Raw genomic sequence first — 17,625 nt, 5'->3', positions numbered from 1 at the left:
AAAAAGTGTTACAATTTCCAATAAAAAATATTAGCAGCACAACTGTTTTGAACACTGATAATAAGAAATGTTTCTTTAGCACAAAGCCCGCTTTATATTTGCTGCCTCCACGTGAGTGCGAAGGTGCACACGACAAAAATTACTTCACTGCGGTGTGGTGGGCGGTCGTGCGCCAGAACCCATTTTCCATGGCGGTGTGCACAGCATTTTTTTGTTACTTTGCGCACAGCTCCGCTTCAAAAGATGTACGACTTCCTGAGGTAATTCTGGCAGAGTAGGTACGTCTGTACTGGCATTGTAAAAGGCACTGTTTGCGCTTGTCTAAATTAATTGCTTATATTTACAAAACGAGCCAACAATAGCAGAAATAAGCATTTTTTCCATTAAAAAGGCTTATTTTTGCTATTGTAGGCTCGTTTTGTAAATAAATCGTTTGTAAATAAAGGTTTAAAAAAAATCTTGAAATTTAACAAATATTTAATGAAATTAGAAAATATTTAAGAGATTGTGGTTTAGTTTAGTTTTATACACATGTTCTCATATCCATATATTTTGTTGTAATGTCACAAGTAATAATCTCAAGGTTTACTGGGTCCCACAGGATTCTTATTTGGTTATTTTGTAGCGTGGGTTTGGTGAAGTGTAATAAAAACAAACATCGTCGCTGCTTTCTGATTGTTTTTAGGACAATTACTCTGAGTCGCACTTTTTTTTAATCCTCAAAAAGTTTAAACACTCAATAATCAAGCCGTTTGGATTTTCTGAGCAATATGATGTCATATTGCTCATGCTCCGCCCACGGCCACTGAGTGTCAGGTGAGCAGTTGCTCATTATCATTTAAAGAGACATGCACCGAAACTGGTCGCTGTGAACAGAGCTGTTTTTGAGGAGGTAAAACACAAGGTTTTACACAACCATTGAGGAATTTTAACCAAAGTATGTTACAAACTTTACATGAAGAATCATACCAACTTGTGGAAAATGGCCATCCGATGACCCCTTTAAATATTTTAAAAATCTTACTGACCCCAAACTTATGAACTGTAGTTTATGAGAAAAAAAACGTACAAAATAAAGACAGAAAGCAGCAAGCTAGATTAAAAAAGATAACATCTAAATTAATTCAAGGATTGGTTAGAAAACCAAAAAAAAAATCTTAGAATCTTCTACTATTTTTTTCACATTCAAAACAACAACAACAACAAAATCTCCACATATGATTTAATGAGCACTGTACCTGTCGTGCCAGTCTATCACAAGGAGGAATCATTTCTGGAGAGAGTGTCTGGGGTGGGTCTATTCCCTTTGAGAGCTTCTGATTGATTAGATATAGAGCTAATGCAAACTGATCCCGGGTCAGCTTCCCGACGTCACCTATATCGCAAAGCTCCCTATAGAAAAGGCAAGCAAAAGTAACATTACAATACAAATCCATACAGTTTTAATGTTTGCAAGATATGGATTAGGTCTAATTATTTCTGCATGAGCATTTATGGAAAATTAAATTAATAAACTTTAAATCCAAGCAGCAGAATCTCACCAAATGCGGGCTAAAGTAGCAGACGGCAAACCCGTCTTCAGAAATATATCTCGGACCTCAGCACCAGATACCAAGCCATCCATGTCACTATCTGTCTTGATGAATAAGTCATCGTATTTGGCTTTATCTGCTGGAGATACCACCCACTGCACACACACATTTATACAAAGATGTTTGTTAACGAGACTCTGGGACATTTTCAAACTACATTTGCAGCAAGTACCAGAATTATCATTAACTAAATTATCAATAAGCTGTTAAAACTGATGTGAAATTAATGTGACCTGTGGCGCTGTAGGTACTGCTGGCAGTGTTTTAGATCCAGAGTGGGCAGAGCCTCTCTCTTTATGCTGTGCTGGAGATGGTAGGAGGGGCGTGATCACAGGAGGGATCACAGGAGGCGTGGCTATTTGTTTCCGTTTTGATGGTGGAATCAGAGCGGCAGGCAGAGACATGGGAACCGGCTCAGATTCCAGAGCTCTGTATACCAAATACATGGCCTAAAACACACAAAATATATTAACTATTAACACTGGACAAACTTCTTCAGTTAGGGTTAGTTCAGTTAGGGTAGGAATAGTTCACTTCAAAATGAAAATTGTGTCATTTACTTAAGTTGTTTCAAACCTGTATGAATTTCTTTCTTCTGCTGAACAGTTGATGGGCCCCATTGACTTCCATAGTAGAAAAAAATACTATTGAAGTCAATCATCAACTGTTTGGTTAACAATATTCTTCAAAATATCTTCTTTTGTGTTCAGCAGAAGAAAAATTTACACAGTTTGAAACAACTTGAGGGTGAGTAAATGATGACAGAATTTTGAAGTGAACTATTCCTTTAAGATTACTCTTAAAGTATAAAATCAGAGTAGTGTAAAGGGCAGCTTTTCTCAAACAGGAAAAAAGATGTTCATGTCATCTTTATGAAAGCCTGATCTATGTAAAAAGCAGGGTGAAGTCCAAGATACTAATAACCCATTTGTGGTTTATTACCCACAGAACTCACCACAGCAAACTCATCTTTGTCCAGCATGCCATCTCTGTCAATGTCACTGAGCTCCCAAACCTAAAACATTAATTCCAATAGGAGATGTCAGATCGTTTATGTCCATTAAATCATTATTACTGATGTGCAGTTATTTACCTGTAATTTCATTTTAATACATTTTGAAGTGGGAAAGACAATTTAGCTAAACTTCAGGTTTTTGCCTTTTAAAAAAACCCAATGCTTTCAAGCTATGGCTCAAGAGTGCATCCTGGTGGTTAGGCCTAAAAATGCACCTTTATATAAAAGACTACCGGTAGGTAAAAGTTGCATATTCAAACCCTGCATTGCACTATCATTATAAACCTGCTTGCCACTGCGCTTGTCTTACCCTGCCAAGGACGTCCACAGGGAGTTTAGAATTAAGGAGCACTGGTTTGACCTTATCGCCCGTGAGCATGCCGCCCGCTGGAGAGAGGCTCTCGAAGATGGCATCGAATTTCAGCTTCTCATCAGCCTATATGACACGCACAACAGACAAACACATTCATAAATGAGCAATTAAGGCAATGAACTAAAAGCTTAATCTAATTTATGACTAATTCTAAATACAACATTTATCGAGCAACTTTATTAGAAATAACCAAACATCTGTTGGCGATATCTGACCTTGACCATCCATGGGCAGTCTGTGGGCACAGGGCCAAACTGAAGAGGACTGTTAGTGTCATGCTAGACAGACAACAGAAGAACAGTCATTAACTCACGAGAGACATAGAGCGTTTCCACCACGCAAGCAAATAAAAATCACCAACTCAGCAGCTTTTAAGTCATTTGTAATTGTATTCCCAGTTCTCCTTGGCTATTGAAGGACATGTGATGTTTTCCTGGTCTGGTAAAGAAGAAGAGGAAGTTAAGATCTAACTTACAAACTTTGGGGGAGGGACAGCAGTATTTAGGCTCTTAAGAGACACTTCAAGTCCATTCTGAGCACACGCCACCAAACGGAGGGCTACAAAAAATTGCTGAGAAGCAACAAAAACAAATACAGTTGAAAATGTATAGCTCAAACAATTTTTCTAATAACGAGCAATATTGTTTGAATATACCTGCTTGTTTAGCGAGCCTTTGCGTTCGGAATCTGCTAAGTCCCATATCTGGTGAACAAATTAGCAAGTCAAATCAGTCATTTAGTGCTTTACGTAAAATACTGCATGACACAATATTGCATGTGCATAACAACCTGTTCTATAGTTGTAAGTTGTAAATGTTCAAGTAGTTTCAGGAAGAAAGTTTCAGTAGAAAGTATTTCTAAAAATGTTTTTGCAAATTAATGTAATGCAAAAAGTAGTAACACGACAAATTGGAGAAATCAATATAGTGATATTAAGAAGGTAAGTAAATTACACCATCTATCTTTTTCTATTTTAGTCATCTTGATGTTTCCAGCACTCATCAATCAATTCATTTCCCACACTGCTATATTGGACGCATGCTATTGCTTATTGACGTTACCTTGCCAAGGACCAGGTCTGCAAGGCCAGATCTCTTTAAGAATAAAGCTGCATCATTAGCTCCTACGCACCCACTGCCAGATGGATCTACCTATGGTGGAAAAAAGCATTAAAAATATTTAAAGTTTGGGCTCTGTAAGGATTGTTAATGTTTTTGAAAGGATCTTTTGCTTACAAAGGCTGCATTTATTTGATAAAAAATACAGTGTAATAGTAATATTGTGAAATATTATTACAATTAAGCATAACTGGTTTCTATTCTTATATACAGTAGTCAACATTTTAAGTAAATCAAAAAAGTTAATCAAAGTTGTCCTAAGACAAGAACGGGTATTGTTCAAAATTCATGTATAACTTTGAATGGTTTTGATCCACTTCAAATGTTGACTACTGTATTTTAGAATGCATCTTAATCTTGTGATAGCAAAGCTGGATTTTCAGTTGAGCATCATTGGTCCAGTCTTTAGTGTCACATGATCCTTCAGAGAATTTGCTGCTCAAGAAACATTTCTTATTATTATCTATGTGGAAAACAGTTCTGCTGCTTAATATTTTGGTCGAAACCATGATTCATTTTTTTCAGGATTCTTTGAGGAACAGAAAGTTCAAAATAACAGCATTTATTTGAAATAGAAATCTTCTGTAATAATATAGGCCTAATGTCTGTACTGTTACTTGTTTTGATCAAATTAATGCATTCTTGCTGAATAAAAGTATTAATTTCTTTAAAGAAATGAAAAATTCTTACTGACTCAATAATTGACCGGTAGTGTATTTGTGACCCTGGATCACAAAACCAGTCTAAAGTAGCACAGGTATATTTGTGGGAATAGCCAACAATACATGGTATGGGTCAAAATTATCAATTTTTCTTTAATGCCAAAAATCATTAGGATATTAAGTAAAGATCATGTTCCATGAAGATATTTTGTAAATTTCCTACCGTAAATATATAAAACATATATTTTAGTGAGTGAATGCAGCACAATCGCGAACATAAATGGACATCTTTAAAGGGGATTTTCTCAATGTTTAGATTTTTTTGCATCCTCAGATTCCAAATTTTCAAATAGTTGTATCTCAGCCAAATATTGTTCTATCCTAACAAACCACACATCAATGGAAAGCTTATTTATTCAGCTTTCGTGAGATGTATAAATCTCAATTTCAAGAAAATTACCCATGTGACTGGTTTTGTCATCCAGGGTCACATTTTTCAATAAATATTTTAGAACTGATGGCCGAATCATTCAAACACAATCCAAAAAATAGAACTGAAGATATTCACTCAAATAGGAAACCAGCAGCAAGATGTTTAAACCATATGCTAGTTCAAACAGGCTGCTTCACTCACCCGGTCCTGTTCAGTTTGCAAAAAATTCATCACTAATTCATAGCGGGATCCTTTTACTGAGAGAACGACACTTACGGGAGGCAGAAGCCTCAGAGTGCTTTTAGCTCAAACTGACAATGCAGTGAGGTTTTTATTTCTTTTCTTTCACCAAGTGCTCTATATTTGCCAAAGTGAGACATAACAGAAAAAGCTGATTAAACGCATACCTGTCGATAGTATTTCTCATAGACAGGATTCCCACTTGAAAGCTGCAACAAAATAAACAAAATCTAGTTAAAGTCATTCCAAATACATTGTTTAATCTCTCTTAAACAGGCTAAACTGATAAAACCTTTAATCAATACATAAATAAGCCCATTAAAGAGCACATTCTTCTAAACTGTTGTCTTTCTTGGCAGCATTGATGCATTCAGACCTCTGAAAAAGAAAATGTTAAAACCATCTGGACACCAGATGAACATTTATTGAATGGCAATGTGAAAGCAAACGATCTCACAATGACTTCAGTAATCCTCACACACCTTAGCCGTATATAAAGATGTTGATTAAACACCAATGCACACATTAACGGTGGCTTTCTTAAGTCTCCTACCATTCACAACATAACACTGAGCTTTTGTTGAGTTGGGATTCACAATAGTCGAGCAGAGTAACACACATTTGTGCAGAGTAACACACATTTGTGGAGTTGACCGCAAGCCAAACCATCGACATTAGGTTTAGTCACGGCCAAAAGGCTAATTTATACCATATGGACGGATCAAGTGAAATGAGACGCATTATATAGTCCAAATTATGATTGTTTAAATTGTGTTTTTAGTAAACGTCAACCCCTCGGTGAAATGCTATTAGAGGGTCATATGATCTTACTTATTTGACAGCTGCATCATCATGATGCATAAGCATCAACTTGCTTTTCTGGTCATGTTAGGTTAAGTTCTGCCAGATCCCAACTGCTTTTTGGTTGTAGTTCAACAGCTCTGTCTGTCTCCCATCAGGTGGTCACTGGTGCATGCTAATGCGATGCTGGCACACACACAATATTCAGCAAAGTGCCACCAAACATTTCCTTGTCCCGCTGAGAAAGGAGTAGGAGTTTTTGTAACGCTTCTTAAAAAAAACTCAAACCATTTTGGCCTTTCAGGCTGTTGCGATTCCAACTCATTTCCTGAGACTTATTCTGGCATGTTCTTCTTACAATTACCACACTCCTACAGAGTGAAGTCTTAGTAAACCATAGTTAAACATACAATGAAAACATATCATCTACTAAATCTACAAAACTATCTTGGAATCCTTTTCTCAGGCTGTCTTTACGCTGCAAACTCGGCAGAGAAGCTACATAAAAATACCACAGAAAGTGCATTTACAGACTGTTTAATGCTGCACACATAGATTTACACAAATTAGCCTACAGTTGCAGAAATAAATTTGTCAAATTAATACTGCAAATGTAAAATTATTATTTTTATGATTATTTTTATACAATTTGATGTAATTGTAAAAAAAATAAGATTGGCATTTTATTTACACTAATTATGTGTGCATACCAGACATAGACTAGAGAGATGGATAATACCTTCTTTACTGCAAAAATCAGAGTGAAATAGTCTCAGATATCAGACACCAGATCACATCAGCTGTCATATTACGTTAGGCAGAGAACGATATACAAAATTACATTTTCTTAAAAACAACATTTTGGTGTTATTTTGACAACAATATGATCAAAGTTCTATGACTCACTGGATTCTTAAAAAAAATTATAACATCATGCTTTTCTCCTGCCTCCTTCAGTATGTCCCCAGCTAAACCTAGGCCCTTGGCTTCATAGAAAGCTGGACGGTATGATATCATTACCACGGTATAGATCTTTAGAGATTTTGCTATATCGTATATTGTGGTATATCAATATATAGCTGCCTCTCTAAGAAGCTGTTCGCGAATCCATTCTCTTTCACGTCTTAATTGCAGGTGTAATCGACCATTCAAGCGCAACATGTCAAAATGGCCATCATGTGGAGTATTCATGTAATCAGTTCGGTCTCAAATGAAAGTAAACTGTTGGGTGTAAACCGGATGTGTATCAATATAATGGATCCATTCCGTGCATTTGGTCATTAAAGGATTAGTTCACATTAAAATTAGCCCATGATTTACTCACCCTCGAGCCATCCTAAGTGTATATGACTTTCTTCTTTCAGACGAATACAATCAGAGTTATATTAAAAAATATCCTGGCTCTTCCAAGTTCAACAACGTGCATCCATCCATCGTAAACAAACTCCAAACGGCTCTGGTGGATTAATAAAGGGCTTCTAAAGCAAAACGATGAGATTATGTAAGAAAAATATTCATATTTAACACGTGACGTTACAAAGTAAAATTTTAGCTTCCGGCCAAACGCAGTCTACTTGCCCCTAATCCACAACTTACGAAATTTATGACATCATAAGTAGCGTAGTGCGTCATGATGTAGCGTAAATATCAACAGTACGTCTCATTACTCACATAAGTTGCGCTTTACACTTAAGCAGAATCCATATGTTCGTTTGGCTGGAGGCTAGTTATTTTACTTCATAAAGTTCTAAATATTAATATTTTACTTACACAAACTCATCGTTTTGCTTCAAAAGGCCTTTATTAACTCCCTGGAGCCATTTAGAGTTCGTTTACAATGGATGGATTAAATGATTTTTGAGCTTCAATCTGTTGGTTGCAATCCACTGCCATTATAAAACTTGGAAGAGCCAGGATATTTTTTTAAATAACTCCGATTATATTCGTCTAAAGAAAGTCACATACAACTAGGATGGCTTGAGTGTGAGTAAATCAAGGGCTAATTTTCATTTGAAAGTGAACTATGCCTTCAATGTTAATCAAACAAAAGAGAAAATAACTTGCTGCTCTTGACTGAATTTTTTTTTTTTTTTAGCTTAATAAGAATACATTTATATTTAATTCATACAATGAAGACTATGCAATATTTTTTTTTACATTTGATTATTACATTTCTGTACTAATTCTAACTACATGGTAAATAAACCTGTTGTATCTGAATAACTTAATTTGTTCTAATTCATATTTCCGTTCTATAGTATTTGTCCTATTGTTTGTAACTTGCTTCTTTTTTCTTATTTATAATAACAGAAATGAGCAAAAAAACACAAAATAACTATATAATGATATATATATATATATATATATATATACTTATCGTAAATAAACAGACGTATGTCAATATGTCAGATGTGTCTTTTCCTCTGTCTAAAGAAATAATACCGCAATGCATATTTCATGCATGTGTGCCTTACTTCTAAAACAGAGCATACTATCAGCTGAATGTGGTCAACTATTCAACCACCCTTGCCATTTCGAGAACAGTGTTATTCATAAAGCAATAAAAAAGACAACATGCAAAGTGAGGAACATTTCAGACCATCAATCTAATCAATGCATGAATCCCTCTGGACTATTAAAACTGTTAAGTGAGTCAATGCATGTAATACATATGCTGTCAGATCCCCCTTTTCTTTTCATGAACATCTGCATTAGTGTCACTGAAATTATTTTATTAATATTTGCTAATAGGATGCTAAGACCACATCAGAAATAAGTTCACACTTAACTGGATTGAGATTTCTGACTATTTAAGAGTCCTATTAAGGCTGATTTTAATCGACTATAGCATAACTTTTTGAAGGCTAATAGTCTGTGTAGCCAGCTAGCGAGTGTCAAATATGCTTTAGCTAGCTGGCTAATTAGTTTCCAGACTGTAGCCAAGAGGGAAAAAAGTTGTAATGGGTAGAATAAATAAATACATACAAGGGAAAAGTACACACTATTACTGAAATAGGGTAGTACACACCATATTTGCATAAGATAACGGCTAGTTCCTGTATATTAATGGACGAAGAGAGTAAAAGTGAGCTAGCAGTGTAGCAAAACTTCCTGCTGCTTTGCGATGCCACTAGAAATAGCCTACATGGTTTAGTGTACTGAAACACACATTTAATCCAAAAATACCGATGTCAGATATCAGCGAAAGATGCCCTTAATATTGTAATTTAAAAGTTAGTGTCATAAATCGAAGATGTAATCATCACTGCAGCTTCTCTATTTTTTATATATAGGCAAAGACACATTTTTCAAGCACTTTCACACATTCATAGCCGAGAAGTGTAAAAATACAAGCTGTTCTTTAAAGAATTACAGTCACTTTAGATCATCTTAAGACATGCAAAAGCTGGAAAAATAAATAAAGTTTTATCCACCCTAGTTCAACACTGACACACTAAGCTAGCTACGCCCTTACGCAAGTCCCTAAAAGATCACACTGAAACTTTTTCTCTCCCAAAGCAAATGGCTTAAAATAACTTTAAATAGCTGCGACCAGACAACAGGGTGTGATCGTTTTTCGCCCTAAAGCGCAAATATCAAGCTCGACGGACCTGAAAGGCGCGTGAAACGAGCTGGAAAGTGATTTGGAGAGTTATATTTGTGTAGAAAGGGAGGTTACCTGAGTCAGGGAGAGACTGGCAGCCATAGTGTTTCAGTTCCCACTAGTTCATCCTGCGTTTCGATAGGCAATGGGCAATATAGGGATGCTACAAAACGTGGTGCTGGATTTCTCTGTGGATTGAGACTAATTAAAACCCGGCGCTGGACTCTTCGGTGGATCTGCAGGCGGTGGGTCACGGCTGATGGCTCCTCCGGGTTCTCTTGTCACTGGTGCTCACTGTACAGCCAAATGATGTCCAGCTCCACCTCTGTGGGTGTAATGGGGGAGGGATAGATTTATGGTTAGGGTGTGGTTGGACCTTCTAGCTACACCTATTACGCAATTACACCCAGATAGGGGGAGCTGGACTACACGCTCCACCCATGGCGGCTCTGCACTGCAAAACCACCAGACACTGGACTGGAGTTCTCGGTGGATCAGAGCACCAAAACCTGGTGCGGTATTTATCATTGGAAGAGGAGGCGAAATAAACGAATACGAGCTGTTCAGTTTTCTAGTGCTAAAAGATCTCAACCTCAAGATTTTCATAATGGAGTTTTATCTTACTCACAATTTGTGAGTAAAATAAAGTCTGTGGTTAACTTGTAGAGACTTGTGCTGGTGAATTTTAAAACATGAATTAAATAAACAGTTTTTAATATGTCCATGTCTTTTTCCATTTTTATTTAACTACATTTTAAAACATACATTAAATAGCTTTAAATTTGTCTGCTAATTTGTGAATTTAAAAGTGTTTTATTTACATTTTAATGTTTGAATTATTAAATTGATAACATCCATTTTACTTTTAAGTGTCACTCATAATCCTCCATACTTGACGAATCACACAACAGATTCAATATTCATGAAGCATGAATGTATATACAAAACATAGAAGTACTTTTATTTTACTTATAAACCTCCAACCGATATTCTAAAAATGAACATGTATGTGAAATGTAATACACTTCATTATTTTACTAATAAGTGAAATATATATTTTTTTAATTCAGTTTCCAAAAAACATTGGAAACCCCTGAAATGGAGTTTTGCCACTTTAGTGAAAATAGTACTGAAGAAATGTAATCTATTTAATGTTCTTAAAAACTAGTCAAGACACTTGAGTATGTTACTCTTTTTGTAGTTTTATTATTGGACAACAACTGTCATACCAGAGCTTTACTTCTCAATATGTCAAGGTACATCCTTCAAACACAAAAAGTACAAAATATATCTTTAAAAAAAAGGTCACAATCCATTTTGCTGGGAGAAGTATGATTGAAGCAGTACAGCAGTGCAATATTCAAAATGGCTGTGAAATCTGTTGGAGAAGTGTTACTAGAATAATAGAAGACTTACCTTGCATCACCCTTGAAATCTTACACACATTTTTTTTATTTTCCTTACTCCACAGGTTCAGCCAGGCCCTTATTACCACATTTACTGAATAAATCATTCAGCAACTCAATTGAACAAAAGCAAACAATTTACAGCAACTGAGAGAAACCATTGTTAATCTTGATTCGCTATCGCCATACTTTCGGCCAAACATTCAAATTCTTAATTCAGTATTAAAGTTTGCTTGCTGACCGGGGCCAGATCAAAACCATATCAGCTTTGTGAGATCCATTGTGTGTTCAGAAAGTATTCAACCAAGAACCTGATCACTAATAGATTAATATTAAGAGCAAGTACGTGGTTATGAATTTGAGGTTTGGGTTAAGATGAAACATGCAATAAAATGAGGACTCTTTCTCAAACCCAAAACACACACACACGTAAAAAAGTGTCAAGCCAAAATGCTGTAGATGAGAAACAACTTGCCGTATTCTTTAACAGAAGTGAAATGAGAACAAAATAATGGTACCTAACGGTACCTAAAAATTGCTGCACATTATCAATGAAATATAGTAAATGTTCTTTGAGGTAATCATACTAGTTTCTGAGAATTGTAGCTACCAGTTGATGACTCTTATGATTCAAGTTTCATGTTACAGAATTTCTTAGGATATTTGACATATGTAAACATGAGCATTGAATTTCTATGGATCATATCTCACACTACAGACAAAGATTTTCATATTGGTTCCCTTCAACTCTCCCTGACTGAAAACGCTTGGGACTTTGCTTGACATCATGCAAATGAAAATTATGAAAAAAGTGAATCTATAAATAGGTTTGTAGTAGTGGAAAGGGACAAAACAATCTTGCCAGATTCATCCAACACATAACAAAAAGGAATGTCCAGCATTAGTCCAGTTCTCTGTATTGTATCCCATTAGTCATGGGACATTTCTTCACAAGTTCCTGTTGAAATCTACAACTCGTCTTTGAGTTTAGAGTCTGTTTCCTCTTCCTCCTCCTCCTCCTCTTCTTCCTCCTCCTCTTCATCTTCCTCCTCCTCCTCCTCCTCCTCTTCCTTATCTTCATCTTCCCCTTCATCTTTCACCTCCTCCTTTCTTGTATTTTCCTCTTCCTCACGCTTCTTTCTGTCTTCCTCTTCTTGACTTTCTTTCATTTTCTTCTCAGCATCCTGAGAGGAACAAAAACAACAAACCATAAACATGAGAAATTAGAATCAAAAACGACAATTAAAAGGAAAATAATTTAATAGGGAGCAATAATAATTGAAGCAGCGTACCTTTGTGGCACCCCAAGTCTCATCGCCAATCTCTTCTGCCAGTTTGGGGTCATTTGTAATGAGAAAGTTGTCAAAAATTGTGCCAGACTTCACCTAATAAAATAAAATACAAGGAAAGTTGGTTTAAAGTACATCAATAGACAGTTGTTAAATATCTGAAAACTGTATTTGTCTTTGGGACTCAAAGTAAGAATACTGCTAATGTACCTGCCACAAGTCCAGTCCGATCACTCCAATGCTATCATATTTATAGATTTCGGTGTCAGCAGTGTACTCCGGGTTATCAATCTCAGGGTGCACCCATTTCCCCTTGTAAGCAGGATTGTCAATCTGGTTGGGTTTCCACTCACCCTGGAAAAGATTAAAAACTCAATTTCGAAAATAAAACAGAAAACAGACCAAGTATTCACTGTGACGAAGCCATGTTTTTTTTCATGTATTATCTGCATCTTTGTTCAATATTTAAGTCAGGTTAAAGCGGAAATTCACCCTATTTTCTAAATGCTATTGATCTTATTCTGAATTAATTATCCATGTACGCATTTCATTTAAAAAAAAGATCTTTCACATTCAGATCTATGGAGGCTTGTTTCTATCTCAAATTAAAATAAATAAGTAAATAAATAAATAGTAATTGTGACCATTGTGAATCTCAAAATTCAGTTTATATCTCACAAAAAATTCTGACATTTTTAGAAATTCACAGCAGTGAGTTTTAAAGTCAGAATTGTGAGATATAAAACTCAAAATTGCAAGGGGGAAAAAAAATCCAAATTGTGTGGATAATTCGCAATTCCCAAGTCGAGATTCTCAGAAAAAGTCAGAATTGCGAGATATGAACTTGCGATTGCAAGTTATAAAGTCCAAATTTTGAGGTATTAACTAGTAATTACGAGTTATAAAGGTAGAGGTGCAAGATATATATTAGCCATTGTGAGGAAAAAAGTCAGAATTGTAAGATAAAAAGTAAAAAAAAAACGGCGGAAACAAGCCAACATCCAAGCAATAAAAACAAGACTGAGTCCTACATTTTTTTCTTTTTTCGATTAACAATTTCACTCGAATATACAGTACATCACAATATGGAAGAAAAGATCTGTCGCTACTTCCGTTACCTGGTGACTAAGTATTTTAAGGGAGGCATGATTAAAGAAACATCAGAACCTTGTATTCAGGATTGGTGACCATGGGCGGCTCCCACTCCCCATCCATCTCATCATCCCAGTCATCAGGCTTCTTGGCATCAGGATCAGGGATGTTCTCGGCTTTGTCCCAGTCCTACAGAAAGACACAGGCAAAGTTTCACAAAGCTGGAACATATTAGCAAGGAACATATAACTTAATACTTTATATCAGAACAGCTGTTGTTTTGAGCTGTTGTTTTGTTTTGATGATTTACTTGGTGATCTGTTTATATTTATCCCAAACAGTGGCTTATATAAGCAGTTAATCTGCTTTGCAACAAGCAAGATCTGTTTGGTTTCATGACAAAAACCAAGTCCTTACCTCAGGTTTCTTGTCATCAGGGTCATCAATCTTCTCTCTCTCATCCCAGTCCTCAGGCCTTTTCGCTTCGGGATCCTTGATCTTTTTGGGGGGCAGGACGTCCCAGTCTTCTTCCAGAGATCCAGACTCCACCTTCTTATTATCAATCTTGACTTCATAAGTGTTGTCAGGATTGACAATAAGTGTATACAGGTGAGTGTATTCATCATCCTGGATGACAAAATACATGGTATATGAGCTAGTAGGAGTGTTGACAAGGTGCATTATGGGACAAAAAATAAATGAACAATAGGATTACCTTGCATCTGATGTCTTTGTTGATCAAATGATTTTTGCCTTTGTAATTGAAGATTACATGTACTTTCTTGGTGCCAGGGCCACAGATGTCAGGACCTAGAATAGATAAACGTGTGGGTTAAATCATCTGGTGCGTCCAAATGCACAAAATGTTTTGATGACTGGTCTGATTTCACATCAGATTTAAGATGCTCATCAATAGAGACAAGTGATTAATGAAATACTCACCAAACATGATATTATAGATGGAATCTCCATGCATATCTTCCTGTTTGAGGTCTGATGGGAAAAGTTTGATGTAGCCTCCACCACAGTCAATGCTCTGTTCATGTTTTACAGTGAACTGGATCACGAGGGGCTGATCCTTGTTGTTGAAATCAGCAAAACGGGATGAAAGCGCGTAGAAATGAGCATCCTGACTGGTCTGAAGACCTGAAAGTTCACAATATGATACTTGAGTAACAGCAACCATAACTCAAACTTTTCAGTTATTAAAATCCCCCTTGAAATCATCTGACAAACAGGGCTGCAACTAATGTTTATTTTGATAATTAATCTGTCAATTATTTCTTCAGTTAATCGGATAAAAAAAATCTAAGAAAATATTATTAAATAAAATATTTTAAAATAAACTAATTTTAATATATTATTTACAGATTTGTTATTCCACATTCTGTCCAATGCTGTCCTCCAAACAATGTGCAATTCAAATTTAATTGCAAATATAGAGAATGTATCCATGTACTATGTAGGCTATGTGCAATTAAACATGTTGTGCAAAAATGGGCTAAAATTTAAATTGACTCCTTACCAGTTGCAAGTAGAAGTCAAAATCAGTAAATTAAAAATGACAATAAAGAAAAACAAATGGTCAAATGTTAACTGGCATGACTCAAGGTAGGAGGCACATTCAATCATCTGAACATGTTACATTTTTACTCCATTACGATATTCTCTTTACTGTTACTGCTGTCATAAAAAACAATTTCTTGTAGGTTTAAAATTCTACATGTAAAATTTACTGTCTAACAAGAAGAAAAATGCATATTTTAGTCAGAATTATTGTACTCATTCTACTGCACTCTATGCACAGTCCGCAGATGTGATTAATCGATAATCTAATTCGTTGTCGATTATTTTCATTAGAGATTTTATTGACAAGCCCTACTGGTGAGGACACTTTCTTTCCTGTGTTGAGGTATTCCTGCTTTTTCAGGTATTATAGACCTTCTTGGCTGCAGGTGGTATTAAGGGGAAGGACAAGTACTGTGTAGTGCTAGATGAGTCATCAATATTTTGCATGACATTTTAAATGTGAAATATCTGCTTAGTGTCAATTATGTCAATGTTTAGGAGTACACTAGAATGGCCTCCAATGCGAACACACATGGATTAAAACCCACAAAACTCTTTTTGTTTTGATTTCATGTTGTCTTTAAATGCATGATGAATCTTGTGACAAGCCACACATTCCCCAATTTCAGCAAATCAGGAAGTTGGCCATACAAATTGGACTAGATTTAATCTGTGGCAGGGCAACTGGCCCTACTACACGTGGCTTTGTAATGTTTTGAAACAGTAAATATCAGATGGTGTGACCTGTCTGCAGCTCAGTAGAGCAAGGGCATTACGTCACATATCGTAGCCCCTCCCCCCGCGTATTATACAGTGCGTAAAATAATGAGGAAACCACACATTCAAGCAAAGCAGTCAATTACCTCATGCCTGTAATAAATAAAGCATCACTCACCCTTATCTTTCTCGGCATCGCCATAAAATTTGCCTGCAGAGAGCACAAACTGGCCGTAGTCGGATTTATGCTTGGATTCCATCCATCGGCTCCTCCAGTTGTCTGAAATGTGCATGTGACATGAATATGAAATTAAAACCATTACCAGCATGTATACATGCATAATTATGAGTAAAATCTGATTAAATCAAGGTCGTTTGCTCAAACGACCGTCATTCACACTTGCTGCCTTGACTATGTTATAAGATAACCTATTTAAACCAATACTTTAAGATTTTAATTTATGACTATTGCTATTATTATTGTTGTTGTTGTTGTCATAATTTAGAGAATACAACCCACCATTGTTGCCAAGCCATTGTGATAGCATATGGTGACTCCACCACATAGAATTTCAAGTCTATGAATCCATCACTTGCTCGAAAGCCACAGAGAGCATAAATAATATACAAAAAGCATAAAAACAATATTTTTTTCAAACTCACCTCCGTCTTCAAATTGCTCTCGGAAATAAATAGATGATTCTGCAGCTATCAAAGCGATGGACACGGCCATAAACAGTAGGGATAACGTTGTCATTTTGCAGTAAAATATATTCCCCATTTAGGGGTGGAATAGTAAAATATAAAGAAAATGTGTTTTAGAAATAAATATTAGGCTTGTATTATTATGAGCTCTGTTTGGATCTTAACATGCCTGCAGAATGACTGTGCGCTGCTGCTTTCATTCGCACAGTCTCGCCTCTAGACTGAGAACAGATGGCTGGCTCTGATTGGACGGCGGGTAGAGACGATAGCGTCACACCGGTCAGCCAATCAGATAATTTGCGGAAAGCCGTGGAACGTCCTTTCTGGCCAATGCCAGCTGACCACGCGTTTGGCAGACTCCTGGGAAACGTAATGGGAATTGGAAAGACTCGTTTAAGCGAATCGGTTCAATTAACCAGTTTAGAAAACGGATTCAGTGCTTGCTTACGTTTTTTTCTTACGTTCTTGAATTTAAGCAGTTGTATTTTACAAGATATAAAATCTTCTAACTAAGCCATATGTAGGTAACTTATAGATTGCAGGTACTGTTATGTAGATTTGAAAACCAGTTATACGCGGTTTTACGTTAAGCGTTATACCCTGTTTTTGCACGTTTTAATAAAATATTATTTATTACAACCAAGTCTGTGTCGTATATATGTTGATGAAACTGTCGTATAATCAAGTTGTGATATTACTGAATATTTCCAGTAGCTTTATTTCTGCTATTAAAGAGACGGTGCTTGGTTCTATGAATTGTTTACTCGAAAATTGATTCAGCTCGATTCATGAACGAATCGTACAGTTCGATTCGTAAATAGTTGATTCAGAATTACTTCTGACCTTTTTACAGTCTGCTTCTGACTCAGGTTCAGCCCGTTCATTAAAAAGATTAAACCCTCAGGCTTAAATATGATCATAAGAGGAACAAGATTATTTGTAAATGTTATGGATTTTTATTTTCAGTTTTTTATTAAAGCAAGCAAGTGATATAGTTGTTTGCAAAATC

The 17,625-nt window shown here is 36.0% G+C and overlaps 2 protein-coding genes across 4 annotated transcripts in view; both read right to left on the bottom strand.

Moving 5' to 3' along the window:
* The window catches only part of eps15 (epidermal growth factor receptor pathway substrate 15), a 37,213-nt gene extending 26,879 nt beyond the window's left edge, over positions 1 to 10,334 (bottom strand). For 2 of the 3 annotated variants that reach the window (XM_077222899.1, XM_077222900.1), the window contains exons 1-11: positions 9,914 to 10,167; positions 5,601 to 5,642; positions 4,042 to 4,131; positions 3,636 to 3,683; positions 3,456 to 3,551; positions 3,196 to 3,258; positions 2,918 to 3,043; positions 2,548 to 2,607; positions 1,826 to 2,041; positions 1,542 to 1,687; positions 1,239 to 1,392 (exon numbers count right to left, since the gene is read on the bottom strand). In XM_077222899.1, coding sequence (XP_077079014.1) covers positions 1,239 to 1,392; positions 1,542 to 1,687; positions 1,826 to 2,041; positions 2,548 to 2,607; positions 2,918 to 3,043; positions 3,196 to 3,258; positions 3,456 to 3,551; positions 3,636 to 3,683; positions 4,042 to 4,131; positions 5,601 to 5,642; positions 9,914 to 9,940 — 1,068 coding nt within the window. In that variant the 5' untranslated portion in view covers positions 9,941 to 10,167. Of the gene's footprint in view, positions 1 to 1,238; positions 1,393 to 1,541; positions 1,688 to 1,825; positions 2,042 to 2,547; positions 2,608 to 2,917; positions 3,044 to 3,195; positions 3,259 to 3,455; positions 3,552 to 3,635; positions 3,684 to 4,041; positions 4,132 to 5,600; positions 5,643 to 9,913 lie in introns of all 3 variants that reach the window. The other variant, XM_077222898.1, reaches the window with a different exon arrangement.
* Positions 10,335 to 11,020: 686 nt separating this feature from the next.
* Positions 11,021 to 16,849, bottom strand: calr (calreticulin). Its single transcript, XM_077222897.1, has 9 exons — positions 16,575 to 16,849; positions 16,090 to 16,191; positions 14,568 to 14,771; positions 14,341 to 14,435; positions 14,043 to 14,252; positions 13,701 to 13,814; positions 12,744 to 12,887; positions 12,537 to 12,629; positions 11,021 to 12,428 (listed from the first exon to the last, which is right to left on the bottom strand). Exons 1-9 carry the CDS (start codon positions 16,690 to 16,692, stop codon positions 12,213 to 12,215), a joined length of 1,296 nt encoding a protein of 431 aa, XP_077079012.1. The 5' UTR covers positions 16,693 to 16,849; the 3' UTR covers positions 11,021 to 12,212.
* Between the last annotated feature and the right edge of the window lie 776 nt (positions 16,850 to 17,625).

Source organism: Siphateles boraxobius, unplaced genomic scaffold (genome assembly GCF_051911475.1).
Source record: "Siphateles boraxobius isolate OS27281-9 unplaced genomic scaffold, OSU_SipBor_1 9, whole genome shotgun sequence".
In the NCBI taxonomy this organism is placed as follows: domain Eukaryota; kingdom Metazoa; phylum Chordata; class Actinopteri; order Cypriniformes; family Leuciscidae; genus Siphateles; species Siphateles boraxobius.
Note: the sequence above shows the minus strand (reverse complement) of the source record. Positions and strands in the feature narration are given on the sequence as shown.

Bases quoted from the DNA above. Each gene is read 5' to 3' on its own strand.
- calr (XM_077222897.1), bottom strand. From the start codon at position 16,692: ATGGGGAATATATTTTACTGCAAAATGACAACGTTATCCCTACTGTTT. The intron at 14,253-14,340 runs GTAATCCTATTG...TTTGTCATCCAG, and splicing joins ACAAAGACATCAGATGCAAG to GATGATGAATACACTCACCT. The intron at 12,888-13,700 runs GTTCTGATGTTT...AATCTTTTCCAG, and splicing joins TCACCAATCCTGAATACAAG to GGTGAGTGGAAACCCAACCA.